Source organism: Gymnoscopelus braueri, assembly GCF_963280865.1.
Source record: "Gymnoscopelus braueri genome assembly, chromosome: 9".
In the NCBI taxonomy this organism is placed as follows: Eukaryota; Metazoa; Chordata; class Actinopteri; order Myctophiformes; family Myctophidae; genus Gymnoscopelus; species Gymnoscopelus braueri.
Window position 1 is genome coordinate 32,570,566 of NC_137610.1, and position 17,291 is coordinate 32,587,856.

Consider the following 17,291-nt stretch of genomic DNA (forward strand, 5'->3'; position numbering starts at 1 on the left):
ATGTCATTTTGCATGGTGCACGCAGATGCTAAAATGCATGGTGCACGCAGATGCTAAAATGCGTGAAGAAATACAAAGGCACGAAAATATAATCAGTGATAACCAAAGTGACCAAATGAACCCTAGCGTCCTTATTCTGGGGCAAACATTTGGCAAAAATAGCTGATAAACAAGCTCACAACGCTTCACGGCGCATTATAGCTTGTAGATCGGCTATTTTAGGCAAAGATGGAAAATGCAGAACAAAAACACTTGTCACAACATTTTGTAGATATTATTGGCAAAGAGATTTGGTGTAAAACAAAACAAAAGAGCTTATAGGGCCCTAGGGGACCCCAGTGAGTCTACTAGATATATAGGGTGTAAGTGGTTAAATCTTAAAAGGGGGGGGAAAAAGTGAAAAATCATTTGGGTGATAAAGAGGCAAAGCACTCAAACACAAACCTCAAAGACCCAGGTTCCATTACCGGCAGCAGTGCCTTCTGCCTTGAGGAGACTAGTGGGAAGCTGGGGAGTGATCATGTCCAAAGCTCTGCACTAACGACTCCTACTGGTTGTTCCTCACACCTGTTCAGCAGGGTGGGGGACTGGTGAAGATGGAGCGAACATGTGTTACGCTCTCACAGTGAAACTCCACACTGTCAGCTGAAAAGAAGTTTATCAAAGGAGGCATGTGGTTTTCTGTTGCAGTGGTTTTATATTTTTCTGTGCCCAAGGCACACCAATCTGCTAGTCAAAATCTCAAGGCACGCCTGTATTCACGAAGAAAATAGCCAATCGTTAGCCAGATTTGAGAAAAATTGTGAAAGAAATGTACAAAATGAAGCCAGGCAGACGGTTCTCGAGATACGTGAACTACAGACGGACAGATCTTATGCGTTTATAATAGGATTGCCATATAATGTGTTGTTGTCACAAAATCCCAGGGAACTCCTGGATTTGTCTCACGGCAAACAGAATGGCCCCCCAGGCCTACTGTGGGGGTTGGCAGTGACAGGGACCACTGTACACTTGGGGGAAGGTTGACAATGACTTGCGGGAAAACGCAAATAAAGACTAAAAGAACAACTTATGTCTACAGATAGCCAGGATCCTGTCCTGTGCACTCCAGACCTCTGTCTCCTGCTCCAATGAGGGAACCCTCTCCAAGTTGATCAAGGGCGACTCTGAGCTCTGCTCTTCCAAAGAGACTAGGTGAGGAACCTTAGAAACCCTTTTCACAGCTCACATTTCTGCAGGACGTGAGGAATACGTTATGTTGGGGTCGCAGGTTAGGACTGACCCTTGGCACTGAGGCTTGCCTTGTGAGTCACAAGGGTCCAAGTTTAAATCTGACTCTTGTCATGTCTCCCCTTCTCTGCCCTTGGTTTCCAGTCTCTACTCTACACCCTATCTGAATAATGCCAAATGCCATAAACGAATTCTAAAAAAACAAAAGAATTATAGAGAGAAGGCATTCAAACAAATCTTGAAGCATGTTTGTGAACTGGAAAGGGTCAAATTGACTGACTGAGTTCTGTTTAGTCTGTCAAGTTATGTGTATAAACTGTCTGAATCAAAGTTGCACTTAAGTCCAAGACCTAGTATCGACACAAACAACAATAAACTGCATGTCTAAAGTGTTCAGTTCCATCCAGAGACCTCTGGTTAATTACAGTCATAGTATCCCTCCTCCTAACGTTTCTGGCGCTGGTACAGTAGTTTAGGTTGCGTCTGTTTCTTACATGAACTGTGGAGACGTTTAACCACTTACCATAAGTCCCATATACTTTGTCGCACGACAAATCGCCAAAAATAGCAGATCTACAAGCTCACAACGTGTCATGCTGCGACATGTTGTGAGCTTGTAGATTTATAACATGGAACGGTAGCTCCAACTTTTTAAACTCTGTGGGAAGAAAGGTTTATACATTATTATTTGCTCTGGTGGTGGTTGTGATGCATCTGAACTCTGATCTCCTCAGTACAACCAAGCTGGGTGACATAGAGCTTCTCCTGCACGGGCTCAACCTGGAATATCTGGCTGACATCATGAACGTGAGTAGAAAGACAGAAACGCAGATGTGCACACACAGTCACATTTATATACACGTAGTCAATCAATCAGAAAAAAAGTTTTAGACTCCAGGTCTTCACGGGTACAAAATGACAGACCAAACCCTAATAGACCCGTGATTCTTTTTCCAACATTTTCTTTTTATGACAGACCTGAACCCTAATGGACCCATCAATTGGTTCTGACATTTATTTTAAATGATAGAGCCGAGCACTAATTGGACCTGTGAAATTTGTTCTGAGATCTGATTTGTTCCAAGATATTACAGAATCGACCCCAACTGATATTATATGGACCTGACAAACAAACCTAATGATTACAATTACTATGAAAAATGCCGTTCTACCAGTAGATGCTAGGGACTGGCATGCCAGCTATAGCAGCCTACTGTACAATAAGAGACAATTAAATTAAATTGCATGTTTTCACCTCGCTTGAAGAAGGAATCCACGACCGTGCACCTTTGATCTACAACTCAGCTAGTTTTTGTGTGGATTATTTTGGGTGGAGATTTGGTGTAGAGGGAAAAAAGGAAGGGACCGAGTATGGACCCCTGAGGGTCTCCGATCAACGTAGGCTACAGGGTTTAAATGGTTAAGACACATGGGTGACTTACAGTACAAGGTACAGCAATCCCAGACATACTACACTGCACAGCTGCATCACGCCCGTGAAAATGACATGCACGTGCAGTGGTGCACAGAAACACAACAGGTAGTTTACATATCTTGTTCAGCGGCTCATAATGGACTCAGTGTGGCTGCCTGAGGATCAAGTTGAATTAAAACACGGGTCGGCTGGAGTCTGTAAAGCAGGCATGTGATTGATGAAGGTTGGGTGGCGGGCTGAGGAGAGATTCTATGTTCTCATGCAGGTACATCTGTCTCAGGTGCACAGGTCAGGAATAAGCAGCAGGAGTTTTGATTTGGTAAATGCTGAGTGATGTTTTCTCTATCTTTTTTTGCATGCAATTGCATACACGTGCATACACACGCACGCACGCGCGCACACACACACACACACACACACACACACACACACACACACACACACACACACACACACACACACACACACACACACATACATATACACACACACACACACACACACACACACACACACACACACACACACACACACACACACACACACACACACACACACGCTTGCAGGATAATGACATCACCTGGGGCCACCTGCTGACCATGGAGAAGGATGACCTGCAAAAGGTAGAGGGTGACTGGTCCGTCTGTCTGTCTGTCTGTCTGTCTGCCAGCTGTCTCACTCTCCACCAGGCTCCACAATGACCCTGAAACGATAGAGGCAGCTACTGATGTCATACTACTTAAAGTTGGTTCACCTGAAATAGTAGGCTTTTGTCTTTGAAGTTGCCTTAGTCTGCACTCGTGGCAAAGCTACATTGGTATAGCACTACTTTCCTTCTAAGTCTATTGGAAGTTAATTTATATGTTTATATAGATAAACATGTAAATTATCTTTCAACTGGTGAGTTATGGCAGATAATTTATTTGGGTAATATTTCTGCTCCAAGAATTAAATTGAAAATTCACAGCAAAACGGCTGCTCATTTATTTCTAAATTGTTGGTTGAAAGGTGAACGGATGACTCAATAATGATTGATTGACAAAATTAAATGTTAGTAATCGAGTCATTGGTTTAGTGATGTATCATGTAAAAATTATCTAACATGTTTTATGTTTACAACTTGTCTTGTTAAGAGATTAATAGATTAATTGAGTTAAATTGATAATTAATTTGCTGTCCCAAATCAGAAGCGCTGGCTACTCCCTTCTTGTTTGTAATGAGGACTTGGCAAAAGACTCCTTTTGATATAGAATTGGTGTGTTTGTGTCAGCTTGGAATCACAGATCCAGAGGATCAGCAGAAGGTGTTGAACGCTGTGCAGGACATGCAGCTGGACAGCGTGGACATGGAGACCCTCAACCAGCTGCAGAACATAGACAGAGGGTAGGAAAACAACCAGTCAACAACCATCAATTATCTAACTCAATGGTTCTCAACGTGCGGTCCGGGGGACCTCCAGGCGTTCCAGAGAGTCCCCAGCTAGATAGTTGGGAATAATATGGACCCTTATGGGTCTGTAACTCTGAGAGGGTACAAATGGACGCTTACAGGTCCATTTGGTTCCATTTGTACACTCTCAGAGTTAAATTAACCCTGAGGATTTTACAGATCAGGGGCTTTTCTGGATCGGGGCCCACATGAAAATGTCGAAAGCGTTCACGGCCCATCCATGGGTCAGATGGTTTTCAGATCAATCGACAGTGTTCCGACTTGGATAAATGGAACTGACATTGGTATCACAATGAAAACACATTGTAAAGGAAATAATACAGTGACTAACTATATATATATAAATATATAAATACATAAAAATAATATAATAAATCTTGTGTTTTGCCAGTTATTTGAGGGCCCACTTGCAATATCCTCACAGCCCACCAGTGACCCCTGGCCCACAGGTTGGGCATCGCTGATGTATGGAAGAGGAAAGTACTGAAGAGCAGGGATCGCTGCTGTAGGGTCTTCTATTATAGGTTAGGAAGACAAAACAGCCTTTTCTTTTCACGATTGACATGCAAGCGAGTACTACTGGTTGATCCAGACCCCTACCAGCATATCTCCCAAAACGCCAGTTTTTGTCCTCTAATAAAATCTTTAAGACTATCCAAGGTCTCCAGTACCTTCCTCTTTTAAATGAGCCTACGTATGATATGGCGCTGTCCAGGAGAGCAGCAAACCCTTGTCATAATACCAGAGGTTGAAGTGTGATAACTCTAAACCGCTGTCTGTTGTTTGGGATCAATGGACGAAGCTACTGTACAAGGACAAGATCAATGTGCCGGCACATCAATATTGGATTTTATACATTTTTAACCTGAATCCTTTGTTCCATTGTGAGGAAGATGCAAAAATCTGGCATAAGTTACCCAGTGCATTTTGTGTCTCGAGACACAAGAACCACGCTGGCAAATGACTGAGCAGCCAATGTAAAACTGTCATTGTACGATAAAGTATTGGCCAAAGTTGCGCTTCAATAGCCTACTTTATTTTCATTTGGTATCAAGGGGTAATGCAGACTGCCTTGCTTTTTCTCTGCAACGTTGTAATGCTTAATTTTTGTGTCGAGCGCCGAAAATATCAGATCTACAAGCTCATAGTGTCCCGGATCTGGCGTGTTGAGATTGTAGACTGGCTATTTTCTGCACGCGACTGTCATACGATGAAGTATAAATTAGGCTTATAAAAAGAGTTTTTTTATCGTTGCAATGCTTTGGTCTGAACATAGACTTCTGAGTATCAGGATTGTAATGGTGGTTTCTCACCCTGCTAAAGCTAGAGCTGAGTTTGAGTGTAGTAGAGAAAATCTCAAACACTTGTCAGCCACACACCTGAACCGCGTGCCCCCCCCCCCACCCCCAATCTCCCCGTATCGCTCCGTCTATCCTCCCCCACTGGAAGTCATTCATCAGGCCTGGAAGCAACCGGCCAAGCATTCCGCTGCACCCCCTCCCCTCCTCCACCCACCTCCACCACTCCGTCTCCACAGCCCACAACCATGAGCTGGGACCTAATGGTTTAAGTGGAGCTCTAAATGATTTGTATGGTGAGAGATGATGGAGGATTGCTGTGAGCGATGGAAAGGCCGGCAGCAGGGGCCAAACATAGCCGTCCCACCTAGGCTTGTCACTTCATGAATCCTCATCGAGACAGGGCCCTCTTGTTGTCCAAGTCCAAGGGTTTTACATTGTCCCCCGCATGGGGGGGTGGGGATTTTGTGACCCGGTCCCCTGAAATGAGCCGGATATCACTAAAGCTCATATTTTATGTAAAATAAACGACGGACTGGTTTTGATAATTCCTATAAGCGTGGTCGTACGATGAATAGCGGAAATAGCCTATCTACAAGCTCACAACGCGCTGTCCTGACTTGGGTGTAGAGATATGCTATTTATGAAAATGTTGAATATTAGATTTTTTTGGGGTTATAATGACATTCCCAAAACGGTACTAGTCATGTTAAATACACATATGAAAATAGCCATAGTTGATGCAGCTTGGGGGTGAGTAGGTTTGCAGTGATAATTGAGAAATGCAGCCTTTGAGTTTTTAGCCTGCGGTTGACTGAACCTGTTTAACTAAAAGGAGTTATAGTGAGGACAGTCTGTGATGCTGAGGGCTTTACAGAGGACATACCTTACTTGGACATCAGTGATGGTGGTTAGTATAGAGACTGCTCCAGCATATAGATTGGGAAGACAAACTCTCCCCAGGTCACTCCTCCCCTCCTAATTATAGCTTAGGAAAGCCACCCCCTCCCGCTAGAGGTATAGAATAAATGTATTCCCTTCTGCTGTAGTACAGAATGTAATGACTGAGAATGGCACATTTCTAGTGTTGACTGTGTACTTGGGGTACTGTAAGTGAGGGAAAATGAATGTCCTGTCTGTCCTATTAGGCTGCGAGTGCTCTAGACCTTGACAGAAGCTCTATAACAGTGTCTGACCGAGAAGAGCCCAGGGTCAAACAAATGATCAATCTGCTTTTTTGTTTTTTTGCCTAGCGACACTCTTGACCCGCCTCAGTGCTATTGTTTGTTTCAACAGAGGAGCTGGCTGACATTTTTGTGTGGGGTTGAGCGTCACAGTTGTTAGTTGAATTTCCAGCCGTTTCAAACCAACAATTAACTCAACTTTTAAATCAGATGTGGGCAACCAAAAATAATTATAGATTATTTCATGGAATTTATTTTACTTGTGTATTTCTAGTTAAGTGTGTCGTTAGCTAGCGACCAGGATGCAGCTCAACACCCGGCACCACCACCTCAGAGCTGATCTAACCCGCGCGGATCCTGCACCGACGTTCCCACGCAACATTCTGTAGCCGTCCCGCGGTGATCTCCACACACATCTCCTCTTTGCTCGCTCATGGCGGAGGCTCTCCCCCGGAGCTACGCACCCCTCCCTGCCAACGAGGGCCTATCATCACTCCCTGCTCCCCCCCTAGATAAACTAACAAGCCAGCGAGGGGAGGAGAGGGGGAACGGCAGGTTGACTGACACTGTTTACGCACCCCTCTGACAGAGTGCGAGGAGGAGCATTACGGCTGGCTGTGCCGCGGTCCCCCTAGCCCAGGGAAATGTACCATTAAGATAAGACACATCAATACACCTCCCCAGTGGACCACAAGAGGAGAAAGGGGAGGTGGGATGGGTGATGTATATGAAGAGCTAATCATTTAAGAGTGATGTATTCTGAAACAGGTCTGGAGGGGTGTGGGGTTAGTGCGGACGGTCAGGCGGGGCAGCCACCTGCTCCGTGTTCTGTGGAGTTTTGGCGAAGGAAGTGGGAAAGTGTAGAAGGACTGGGAACATTGGGTTTGGTCCATGCTATCAATCTGTCTGCACTGTCGTACGGGGATGTGATCTACTGTCCTTTGTCTTGTAGATGTGGACAGCACCTTAACGGGCAATTCTGTGGGGTGCTTGTGTACAGTATAAGAAAGATCGAGAGTGAAAAGAGGTGTATTTGTGCGAGAGAGTGACATTCAAAAGCTGTTTGTGTGTCAGAGACTGAGAGAGTGCAAAGCTGTAGTAGAGTGAAAAGACAGTAACCGGGTGAAAAGGGGGGTGTTTTGTCTATGCAAGAAGGTGACAAAGAATGAAAAGTCGTTTGACTATGACTGTGTGTGTGTGTGTGTGTGTGTGTGTGTTTTAGGAATGAAGAGATTTATAACTTCTTGATCAGCCTGAAGCAGCAGTGTTGCTATCTGACAGAAACTGTACAGGACGTCATCAACCGCTTCCCACGAAGAACTTCTGAGGTATGCTGTGTCTGTCTGGCCGTCATGGTCTATACGGTCTTCTTTCATTCCTTCTACATGGACTGGTCTGTATCTGCTAACTCGGAACAGACCATGGGCCGCTGATAGCCAGGTTATTAATGTATGTACTACCTAGGCTCTAATGGCTGACAGTATGCCCTTGGTTCGATTCCCGGGCGCGGCGGACTCTTCTGCATGTCACTTCCCGACTCTCTCTCCCTGTTTCCTGTCTCTCACTGTACTGAGACTATAAATAAAAGGCAATAATATCCCCCCCAAAAAAGAACTCAGAACAGACCATAAACCCTTTAAACTGACCACCATGTCCTTAAAAAACTAAATGAGACTTATACAAGTTGCTAGAGTAGACTGCCATAACTTCATCATAATCGTCTAGTTGTGTTTTTGTCTCCATGTAGCTGGTTCTGTCCCTGGACCCTAAGAAGGAAGCCCAGTCCATCTGTAACGATCTGGTTGGACAGATTGGAGACCTGCAAAAAGAGGTCATTTGCCTTCGCAACTTGATGCGCCAGGTCAGCTCACACAACTTGCATGTACACACATTTACACACATGCTGGTGGAGTGCAAGATGATTACATACTTGCATATGAATTAGGTGTTTGACATCTTGATGTTTTCAAGCTGTTTGCCAAACAGACAGAGAGGCAGTATGGGTTGTGAGTGTGCGTACCTGTGGGTTCAGTTCACCATTTAATCTTGCGCTAGTGTGTTTGTGTGTATTCAGGAGCTCCTAAACATAGGTGTGTACATGTGTGCACCTGTCCGTGTATGTGTGTGTATTTCAAAAGGAGAGAGTGGTTCCTGACAGGGCAGAATCCTCACAGCTCATAATTCAGCCGTGCTGTGACACTGGCCTGTCAGTGCACAGACAATATGGGGGGGTTGGGGGTGAAAAAAGGGCTGAGAGGATGTAAGCTTGCACTTGACTAAACAGCACAAGCTCAAGTGCCACCGCATGCTGAATTGTCACAGCGAGCTACCTCACTGCTTTGCTATTGTCTCAAAAATGGCCAAAGCTCAACCATCAAACATGGTTGCTGCTTGATGGTTTGGTAGAACTCTTAGTTGCGGAGACACCAACGTTTATCCGGGAGAGACGGAACCAAAACACAGAGCGGAAAATGGTGATCTTCAACGGTTCACACATACTGGCCACCAGCACCTGGCGTGTTCTCAGCCAAATCCCAGCAGGTCTACTATTTTTTATGTTAATGTGTTTATTAACTCAAGTGTTGATCAAATGCAAAAAAAAAGTCTTTGAACAAAGACTTTTTCGCCTGGCATCTTCATTGACCTCCTTATCGAACCTGACAAATGCCCAGGTGATCATTTATAATGTGGAGATTAAGCATGGCCAAAGCTGAGCTGCTTGTGACAGAATTCATTGTAACAATTGTGAAATTGTCTAGCCTATAGTACTGTGTGTCGAGACGAGACTTGCTGGGTTTAAATACTTAAAGCCCATAGAATAATAAATAGATAGGAAATAAGCGCCCTTCTTCCATAGAGTCAGCATTACCTTGCTGGAGGACCCGATGATACTTATTTCCACGGCGGATACAGACACATCAGTGGGCTGAGTGGAGATGATGTACGGGTGGTGGTGGCAGACTAGCAGTTGAATAAAATCATGTGACTGATAAACTGCTTTTGTAGTTCAAAGAAGTCCTCTCAAGATAAGGGTTTGTGTCATTATTTTCATGATTCCATATCTAAGAGTATCTGTATTTTTTTTTACGGTATTGAAAATCAATACCTTCGGGATTACTAAATACCCTGGTATACCCTTTATAGCCCAAGCCTAATCGAGGCACTGTACATAATTGAGTTAAATATACCTAATAATATAAAGGACGCCAAGAGAAAATGTGATAAAATGGAGACAATTGGTCTATTATAGTAACATGATTGCATTTATTTGTAAAAGTCTTTTGCCCATCTATGGTGATATGGACAGTTTCAGGTTGTAAACAATAACGCAGCTGTAGTGAATTTTACCACATTTTGTGAGCTTAGTGTTTGTAACGGTTTCCCTGGGAAACTACATCAACTATCAAAGAAACAGCTGTTGGCTATCTAGCTAGCCTCCAGAAAAAGGTGATTTTTAAAATAATGAATTCATATTCATTATTTTGTATTTAAACAGCTGACAGGATGTTGACATGGGTCTCGGAACAACAACAACATGCACTGTAATGTTTAAACTGTCGGCTGGTCCTATAGGTATTGGGGGCAACAGTGATGGCAGTGGGCTGGACAAGTGACAGAGGCTAGTTGTGTGGTGTGTGTGAGGAAGGTGGGGGACCATAGGTTGTGGTAGTGTTTGGATAGGGTATAGATTTAGATAACGGCATTACTTAATAAATCATGGGCTCACAGCTATCTCACCTGCCACTTTCGTACTAGCATGAGGATGCTTTAGCATGTCACATTTAAGGTCTGATATCTATGGGGTAGGGTAGGTGTGGAGGGAACTAGCCAGTGATGGTGGTGTTGGACATCTGTGTGGTGGAACCTCAACAGTGTCAGACAGGAATCTGATACTGAAGCCCAGTTATAGAGCCACTGACTCTCAGCCCAAAGAGGAGGGGCATCGAGAACACACACGTTCACCCAAACGCAAACAAACAAACAGACAGACATGATACTCAAAAGGGATATTTCACTTTCAAACAGGTTTAGGGTCATTTTATCGTCTACTCAGGTGATGTGAGCACCCCAGTTTTAAGTTTCTTGATTCAGTATTTAGATATTTTATATTATACCCATTGTCTGATTAAATTAATATCAAATATCTAAATACTGAATCAAGCAACTTAAAAACTGCCTTGGGTGCTCACAAAAGCCTGAGTAGACGATAAAATGACCCTAAACATGTTTGAAAGGATCCCTGGCTAATAAGCCTTACATGCCTTAATACATTGTAATTGCCCTCTATAACTAAAATTAAAAACACCTTTAGATATTTTATTTATTTTAAAAATGGTTAATCTTTTACTCAAGCGGGACAATGCCCGTCGCAATTTGATGTCATTTATCCATGTGTGGTCTAGCCCTATGGAATTTATGGAATGCATGTGCAAATAAAAAACAACTTAAAACTTCCTACGGTTAAAGGTAGGGTAAGTGATATTTTTTGGTTAAAACAAAAAGTATTTTGTTAAAAGGTTAAAATACTATATTCTGATAGTAATCATTGCTATAGAGTGTTTTTTCAGTAACAGATGTCTCCCCGTCTCTCCAGCTCTTTAATAAACAGAAAATACATTTTTCGGTAGTTGTCAAAATCTCAACCAATCAGGAGAAAGTACCCATTTTTAAGCTTAATTTGTATAGTGTTCCAGTTCCAATTTTGTCTGCTCATTTCTTAGTGTCATCACTTCCAATTTCACTTGTTTAATCTGTATCCTGATTGAGTTCTCTGTCCTGGTTGGATAAAATTGGAAATGAAACTGAAACTGAAACGAAAATGCATTTTCTGTTTAATAAAGAGGTGGAGAGACAAGGAGACTCCTAATACTGAACAAACACTCTGTAGCAATGAGTACTATCAGAATATAGAGCTATTTAACAATTATTTTAACCAACGCAAATCACTTACCCTACCTTTAATATGATCGTCATTTAAATATTTAAAATAAGTTTTATTTGCACTTGCATTCCATAGGGCTGGACCACACATGGACAAATTACATCATCAACTTGCGACAGGCATTGTCCCTCTTGAGTAAGAGATGAACTGTTTCTCAAATAAATAAAATATTTAAGGTGTTTTAAATTGTAGTTATATTATATAATGCAATATAATGTATTAAGGCATATAAGGCTTATTAGCAAGGGATCCTTTCAAAGCTTAGTTGTGCTTAGAGTGTGCTTGATTACACACATACTCCTTGAACCATGCTTGTGCTGAACACAAAGACAAAGACTATTATAGTATGATTCCCTGAAAGTGAAAAACAACAAAACAAAGTTCTGATCAGAATAGTGGATTGTAAGTGGATTTACATTTTAACAATCGGACACAAAAGGTCCAAAACAACCAATGTTGAGACTGTAATCTCCTCTAGAAACAGCCAGTTGAATGAGAAGATGCTCATTACCACCATCTGGTGTTCACAGTTCGTCGGGTGTCAAGTGATGTCATGATATGGACCAAACATCTACAGTATGTGGGGTTCAGTATTGTCATGCATGTCTTTAAATGTCCTAAATTGTACAATGCAACAATCCTCTAGCGCCACCTTTAGGTCAAATCTTCCACTTGTATAGAACACGTTGGTCCCAAACAAGATAACTTGAAAACTACTGGCTGGATTGCAGTGGATGCTTGCTTCCCAGAGGATGGACCTTAATGATTTTGGTGACCCAATGGCCTGTGGTCACAGTGGTTTGATTCCTCTGCGGTGGCTCTAGCTTGGATTGGCACTCCAACAAACATGATTGGTCGTGTTTGCGGGTTGGAATCCAGCAGATGAGGGGCGCCTCCTCAGCATGGAGCAGAGCTGGGAGGGGTGGCGTGTTCCTCCACATGTGTTACACCCTCCCGGTGAAACGTGCAACCAAGGGTGCACGTTTGTTTGTTATATAGCTTGTAGATCTACTATTAACTCATTCAGTGCCCAGCTTATTTATGGAATTTTGGCTCTGAGTGCCACAGCCAAAATTCATTGTAAAAAAAAAGTGCTTAGGAGCCGTTAAACAGAAGAAGTTAAACAAAAGAAGTTAAACAAAGAGTGAATGGAGCAGCAAATCTTCAAATCATCATATCTTGGGTTCTGAACATGTTTTTCCAAAAAAAAAAAAAAGTCTTAGACGTCATGTGGCACTGAATGAGTTAATAATATATATATATATATATATATATATATATATATATATATATATATATATATATATATATATATATATATATATATATATATATATATATATATATATATATATATATATATATATATATATATATATATATTCACAACCCGAGCCCGACCCAATCAACTTGCATAAATTGTCGGCCCGAACCCGCTGGGTCAGGTGCGGCTGAAATTGAGAACTCTAGTTGGACACTTATTTTCCTTACATTGCTAAAAGACATATATAAATGTATCAAAGTTACTTTGACTATCACCTGCAGAGCCACTCGGCTGTTTGTTTGGAAGTTGGCTAATAACTGGGGGTTGTGATCCCTGCAGGGCAGGCCATTTATTTATCCATGCGTTCAATGAAACGTGATATCAGAGATGATGGTGCTTTATGCTGGTCTGGACTAGCCTGTCACTACCACAAGACTTCACTGGTCTGAAATACTCATATTACAACTGGAATGATTGAGCAGAACGTGGGGCATGACTCCGTGAAACAGAAGGGTTATGCAACATACGCAGCTCTGAAGCAGCCGGGGTGAAGGCAGCCCTTGATTGTGGTACATGGTTTTGCTGAAACCCCCTCAGTTGTGTGACAATACTAAAAGGCATGGTGGGGCGGCATACAGTTATATTGATGTCTCTAAGAGAAAAGGTGATGTGCTGTACACAGTAATGATGTGTCAATTTAAGTCTGAGGGTTTAACTCGGAGAGAAACTAACTCATAAACTGAAAAATCCATTTGGATCATGTTGTTTATTTTTTTCCACTGAGTAATTTACTGTGTATAATGTAATTTGTGAGGAAAATAGTGAGATGTTGGTAAGCCATTTTGATTTAACTACCAGTTTGAGAACCCCAGATCGGGAGGCATGGAAAATGACAATGAATGTTAATGTTAATGTCCGGGAATATAGTGTAATGTGTTTTTTTGTAGGGTAGAAGTGAACTTGACTGTAAATCTCCGTGACTCAGTGTCAGTCTGGTGAATCACAGTGTGACCCAACATGCCTTCACTGCAGGTAGTAATAAAGCAGTCTCAGCTTGACTCTGTATTTTGGTCATCCAGGAACTGAGGCAATATTTCCCAACCACTTACTATAGCTTTAACTAGAGCAGGCCCCTGGTGGGATGACTAGCAGAAAAGTGGTATAATCCAGATTGGATTAATATTACCCCGTTTTCACATAGCCAAAGTGCCGGAAGTTTTGGTGTTTGACATTTTACAGCAAGCTTCCTTGTATTTTTTTCTTGAATGTAGGCCTACTGGTGGAATTCAATTTTCCCTGTACTGAAAATGCTAGAAATCAAACTACTGGGATAGCGTGATGACGTTGACAAAGAGAAACCACGAACGGTCATCGTGGTCGAGCGTGCATTGGTTTCAATAGGAGGGCGAGCGTGTGACAGGCTGCCTGTACGTACCTGTAGCCAAAACTGTTCAGTGACAAAAATGCTTCAAAGCAATGTTGACATAACTTTGAGAATACACGTTGCATGGGGCTTGTCCAACTACGATGAAAGTATAATTCTCTCCGTTATAGAGAGGGTGGGTGTGAGAGTCTCACTCTCTCAGAGAGAAAATTGAGAGACCCAGACTGCTCAGTGCTCACAGTGCTCGCAAGTCGCAACACCTGCAGGCACCACACAGCTGTTTTTAATATGATTTAATAAGTGGCCGTTTAAAAAAAGAACGATCAATTAAATTGACTTTCAAGATGTCTTGAGATTTTAGGCTAGAAACAGATCTGCCAGCTCCACCTGTTAACCCCTGTGTCCCTGTGATAATGAATGATAAAGAGAGAGAGAGAAAAAAAGATAAAACTGTTCGCTTATCCTCTGTTCTTTCGATGGATTAAAGTTAGTCTTGCGTGCTTACAGTCACCTCTCGTGCGAATATTAAGTACTGCCGTTAGAAAATAAATAAATAAACGGTCGCTTATCAGGCAATACCAGAACTTTTGCTGTCAAGGAGGGCATGTGAAAACCGTCTCTCCCATTGCCATTCCAACAAGTTATGCAAAGATTTTTTTGCTGGAAGAATTCTGGTACTGTAGTGAAAACACAGCTATATTGTGTGCATACATGCTCAAATGAAGGTCAAGAGAGTGATTTTAACTAGTGTGTTTGTGTGTTTCCCATGTGAACATCTCAGATGGACCAGGACGGAGGCTCCTGTCGGCTTCCTCAGCCTAGTTTCCACGGCAACTGGAGGAAGAGGCAAGGGCTCCTGGCGAGAGGCACCATAGTGAGTGCACTCTGTGCCGGTGTGCTCTTCCTCGTCTCAAGAGCAGCCAAGGGCAACGTTGTTCTGTAGGTGGAAAAAATTGCCAAACCTGGAAATTTTGGTTTGGAAATTACCAGGTAAATGCTGGTAAATTCTTTTTTTGTTTTTTTTGTTCTTAAATATCTGGCATATTCTATAGCTGGCCTATTCTGTTTGTGCAGTTGCACTGTGAGCTCATCCATGGGGTCCAAAAAGTACCTCAAGCTTTATGTTTTACTTACAAATAGTAAGTAGTTGTCTTCCTTAAATTTGTGTTTATTAGCTGGACAAGAAAAGAAAAACATTGACCAATTTTGCCTTTGAGGAAGCCTGTTCATAATCTGTTATTTTGTTGTCTATGGTACTAACCTTTTTCTTATTTTGTTGTTTGTTACTAGCACGTTTGTTATCTTGTTTATGTTACAAGACTGATTGGTTGTAGTAATAAGTATTTTGAGGCTTTGGACCAAACATTGCAACATAATTTATTTAAATAGGTTTCTGAGTTGTTGCTGAAATTTGCTGTTATTTTTGTTGTTTTATAAGTTGCTTTATTTTACGTTATTTTGTCAAAATTAAAGAAAATACATTCTTTCTAATAACATTCTTTACTTTTCAATGTGTATATGTTTTTGTTATAGTAACGTGAATTGAATAAATTTGATTTTTTGTGTGTGATTTTGACCACTAGAATAGCCCAATCAAATACACAGAACATATGCCATCTCTAGTATTTAATATTACTCGCATGTACTGGTAAATCTAATGTTTGATAGATTATACATAAATTCAGCCACCGATATAGAGATATAGACGTGTGTGTGTGTGTGTGTGTGTGTGTTTAAAAAAAAATATATATGTATATAATAATTATAAAAATGTTTTACAGTAGCTCAAGCAAACACAGCTCAATTGAAACTCCCTGAATTTTCATTATGGAAAATGATATGAACTTGTGTCCCCCCCCCCCCCCCAAATGGTGGTGCCATGAAGTGTGCCCTTTGTTTAGATTACTCTCTAGGTCATGACCTAATTTATCCCATATAATAGTGAACAGCTAAGTCCTATAGCTTTGTGATACATTATAAAAGTATAGTGAAGCCTAATTAGTGCTAGACAGTTGGTCTGCTAGCCTACTAGATAGATACTAAGGCAGCAAACAATCTGGATTTGTAACCTTGCTGCAAAACAAACGTGTTCAATGATCTGTGAAAGCAACGAGACCAAATCTCCTTCCCTTGCCTGGTGGGCATGTTATTTTTCTTCCACGGAGATCATGAGAAGAATCCAATTTGTCCGTTTAATCGCATCTCGTCAGACCATCCGATCCTCCCCATACAAAGAGGAGACGGGAACACCAAGTCGCTTACATGAAGATGAGATCAAAGGTCCAAGAAGACATCCAAGAAAATAGCTGATCTACAAGCTCACGATGCATGCATGTGAGCTTGTAGATCTGCTATTTTCGAGATTTTTTTTTTACATTTTATACATTTGAAAACTTGTGAAATGGGACATTCTGCCTAATGAGTACTTTCTACTTTTGGTACTTTAAGTACATTTTGATACCAATACTTTAGTAGCCTACTTTTACTCAAGTAGGCTAAATTATGAATTCGGGACTTTTACTTGTAGCCTATTTCTACATTGCAGTATTGATAGTTTTACTTAAGTAAAACATTTGAGTACTTTTTTTGAGTAATTTGAGTCAGCTGACTGACGAAGAGGAGCAAGCTGTCAAGAATCCAATTTGTCCGTTTAATCGCATCTCGTCAGCCCATCCGGTCCTCATCCCCATGCAAAGAGGAGACGGGAACAGCAAGTCGCTTTAACATGAAGACGAGATCAAAGGTCCAAGGAATCTAACGTGACAATCGCACAGATTCACCCAAGCGACTTCAAAAGAACACAACGGATAATCCAATTGAAATGGACACATCACCTCAAGGTGCGGCTTTGGGAGAATCCGTGGATTTCTATTTTTTTCCCCCTCCGAACCATCATTATTCCTCGGGTTTAAAAATGTAGGCTATGGGGGTGCATACGGGTGTATCATACCAATGCCTCATGTATGTATGTATGGAGTGTGTGTGTGTGTGTGTGTGTGTGTGTGTGTGTGTGGGGGGGGGGGGGTCTGAAATATTTGGCACTTCTTGGACGTGCTGGATCCACATTCCTGTAGCGTAGTGGTTCTCAACCTGTGGGTTGCGGAC

At 41.9% G+C, this 17,291-nt stretch overlaps 1 protein-coding gene across 1 annotated transcript in view; it reads left to right on the forward strand.

The window, feature by feature from the left end:
• The window catches only part of asz1 (ankyrin repeat, SAM and basic leucine zipper domain containing 1), a gene marked incomplete at both ends in the record, with an annotated part of 34,970 nt that extends 19,841 nt beyond the window's left edge, over positions 1 to 15,129 (forward strand). Inside the window, 7 exons of the mRNA XM_080438130.1 lie at positions 1,082 to 1,194; positions 1,965 to 2,037; positions 3,232 to 3,288; positions 3,936 to 4,048; positions 7,819 to 7,924; positions 8,344 to 8,457; positions 14,968 to 15,129. Of these exons, the coding sequence (XP_080294256.1) occupies positions 1,082 to 1,194; positions 1,965 to 2,037; positions 3,232 to 3,288; positions 3,936 to 4,048; positions 7,819 to 7,924; positions 8,344 to 8,457; positions 14,968 to 15,129 (738 nt within the window). The remainder of the gene's footprint in view (positions 1 to 1,081; positions 1,195 to 1,964; positions 2,038 to 3,231; positions 3,289 to 3,935; positions 4,049 to 7,818; positions 7,925 to 8,343; positions 8,458 to 14,967) is intronic.
• Positions 15,130 to 17,291: the final 2,162 nt, after the last annotated feature.